General features: G+C 44.5%; 1 protein-coding gene across 1 annotated transcript in view; it reads right to left on the bottom strand.

The window, feature by feature from the left end:
* Positions 1 to 1156, bottom strand: part of LOC106815034 (U4/U6 small nuclear ribonucleoprotein Prp3-like) — a gene marked incomplete at its 5' end in the record, with an annotated part of 10391 nt that extends 9235 nt beyond the window's left edge. The window contains 2 exon segments of the mRNA XM_014819456.1: positions 424 to 596; positions 1033 to 1156. Of these exon segments, the coding sequence (XP_014674942.1) occupies positions 424 to 596; positions 1033 to 1146 (287 nt within the window).
* Positions 1157 to 2832: the final 1676 nt, after the last annotated feature.

The raw sequence follows: 2832 nt of genomic DNA, 5'->3' as shown, positions 1-2832 counted from the left end.
CATGATGCTATACACCGACTATCACGAGCCTAGATCGAGCCGTTTAGATTTGTGCCGCAATTCTTCATTTCCTCCCTATACCTGAAGTTAAGGATAGAGTGAATGTTCCCCCTTCTTTTACACCTCTTGACCTTTGACCTTTGACCCCCAGCTTCAACATCCCAACTCGTTTTCGGATTACCCCCCCACGTCCCGAATATCGTGACCGTACGTCGAGCCGTTTAGATTTGTGCCCAACTGTTGACGGACAGACGGACGCTCGCACGGACGGACGGACGGACGGACGGACGGACGGACGATCATGCGATTCTACAAGCTGCATCTGACTATGTCAGATGAGCTAAAAAGTTATACCTACCTACCTACCCTAATTTTCACAATCCATGTGACCCGAACCAAAGGTATTTTTTTGTTTGGCCTTACCTCTTTCTGCTGCTTCTACTGCTACTCCCTCCGCTGCTCTCATGCTCCTTCTCTTTCCTGAAGCTTCGTCGTAAATCGTCAAACACGTCAACAAGGTTGTCTGTCAGCTTGCGTGCCTTTCGATCGTCAACATAGCGTGACAGTTTGTCTGTGATCTTTTTCCTGTCATATCCCTACATAGGACCACGTAGAATATGTTATGAATTAAAGGAGGTCACCATGGCAAGATCATTGTCTACAAAATAGCATGACAGCTTCTCGGTATTTTTTGCTGTATCTCCACATTAGACTGCAGAGAATTAATAGGCAATGTGCAAAGATCATGCAACATCTTGCACAAACGTGTGAGAACATCAGTGGTGTGCAAAACGGATATGAAATCAACCATTTACAGAACCTATCACGTATGTAGTTATTATAAACAATATACATACCAGTTGTAAAAAAGGCAAACATCTACTTTTAAGTAGCAAATTTAAACCTTCATCTAGATTGTGATTGGGTCTGAATCTGGCCTGCACAAAACCTTGCATATGATCCAGAGATGCCAACAGTTATTAACCAACCATGTACAGATTAAATAGGGACGTATATCCGGTAAATACATACCTTCACAAAACAGCTAACAGCAGCTGCCTCTGCGTGGGGTTCACTGTAGCCAAGAAATTTGTAGACAACTTTTTCAATCTTCGGACGTGCCTGGTCAACCTCAGGCCGCGACATCGCACCTGACCTACGTAAGAAGTAAGAAAGCATGAGAGTCAACCACGCTACACGGTTCAATAGAAATGGTGGTCAACAGGAATTAGATGTCATTTAGCATAAAGCTGCGAGATGGGTATCCAAAATCTATTATGATAGTTCTGAAATTGTTTTGACTCAACTTCATTGGCCTTCTCACTATGTCTTCTAAGTTTCTCCATGCAAAACTTATAACCTTTCATGATAAAATTTATCATGGCCAGGTGAAGATTAGCATTCCCTTTTCACTTAATGAAGCCAATTCGTGGCACTCTTCAGAGCACATTTCGTGCAGGATTTCACGAGATATCTCTGGCGGGAGTAGGTATGAACAAAGGCCAGCGTTATAATTCGAACAAGTGAACATTTATGTACACATAGATACCAAGAAGGAAGCTGTTGGATGTGTTTTCGTTCTGTGATCGTGTGAAATGAAGCGAGCGTTGAACGAATTTTTCGATTCCGCTTTCCTACCTGCTCTCCTATTCATGTTGTTTGTGCACGCAGCACAGGGCGAGTGTGCGGTGTACTTGTGTGTTGCAGATGAGCATTTGACCGGCATTTACAGGCGATTATAGGCGAAATAGAGTAGAGAAACATTATTATTAAGACTTTGGTACATTTCGTGTTTATTTACCATTAATTTTTTTATTGAGACGTTCCAAGTGCCTGTGTTAGTGATGATAATGATTGACACACATCACACATCAACACACGCCGTCGCAGTGACACACTGACGCTCATAGGGTCTATGTCCCCCAGGGTACTGCCGGAACGTACCCTGGGTACGGTCCGGTATACCGGAACGTACCCTGGTACTATCCAATATGCCGGACCGTACCTCGCCTACTGAGCTACTCCACTAACGAGTCTAGGGAGTCGCCTATGCCTACGCCCTAATCCTAACCCTAACCATATCAAATACTGAAATAGTGACCAGGGTACGTTCCGGCAGTACGCTGGGGGACATAGACCCTCTCAGCCACAGGCACTTGGAACGTCTCAATAAAAACAAGTGCCGCGGAGTAACAGCGCTCATCTAACGTCTACTGCGGTGACTCTGTGGTGGAGTGGTGGGATTCTAGTAAACCCTGTTAGTCCCAAATGTGTTCACATACACGCCAAAACATTGGAAGGCACAGGGATGGTATCAGGAACCTTCTCAAAGGAATGATCTCAAGGAGGCGGGTTACAACATGGATTTTTTACTGTTAGAAAGATTTGACTGCGCGGTGCTAGTAGAATCGTTATACGCCTGGATGTATGAGGCTAGCAATGTCACAGTGATAAGTTTCAAAAGCTAAATTAGTTTGAAGAAGTTTTAATGCTCCTGGTAAAGCGTAATAAGTTGTCTATGGATTCTGTACTGTCCCAGTGTGTTCATGTAACGTGATGCCACTGCCAGTGGCCACTTGCAGTGCCAAGTGCATGTGGTTGGTGGTACTGTGTCGTTTTTGCGCTGCGGTTAATTAGTTACAGTGGCAGCTCTCTATTTCAGCCTGGTAGGCTTGCGTAGGTATAAAGGATGTGTGTTACCTGACTTCTGTCTTGCAGAATAGTTTTGTTACTGACTACGTACGATGCGGAGCTTCCATCTTTTAATCTAAGACACTAACTACGCGCCATCCTCGTGGCAAACTTCATACGAATCATACGATGCCCGCAACG

This window comes from Priapulus caudatus, unplaced genomic scaffold (assembly GCF_000485595.1).
Source record: "Priapulus caudatus unplaced genomic scaffold, Priapulus_caudatus-5.0.1 Scaffold1026, whole genome shotgun sequence".
In the NCBI taxonomy this organism is placed as follows: domain Eukaryota; kingdom Metazoa; phylum Priapulida; class Priapulimorpha; order Priapulimorphida; family Priapulidae; genus Priapulus; species Priapulus caudatus.
This window is presented reverse-complemented; position numbering and strand designations above follow the sequence as displayed.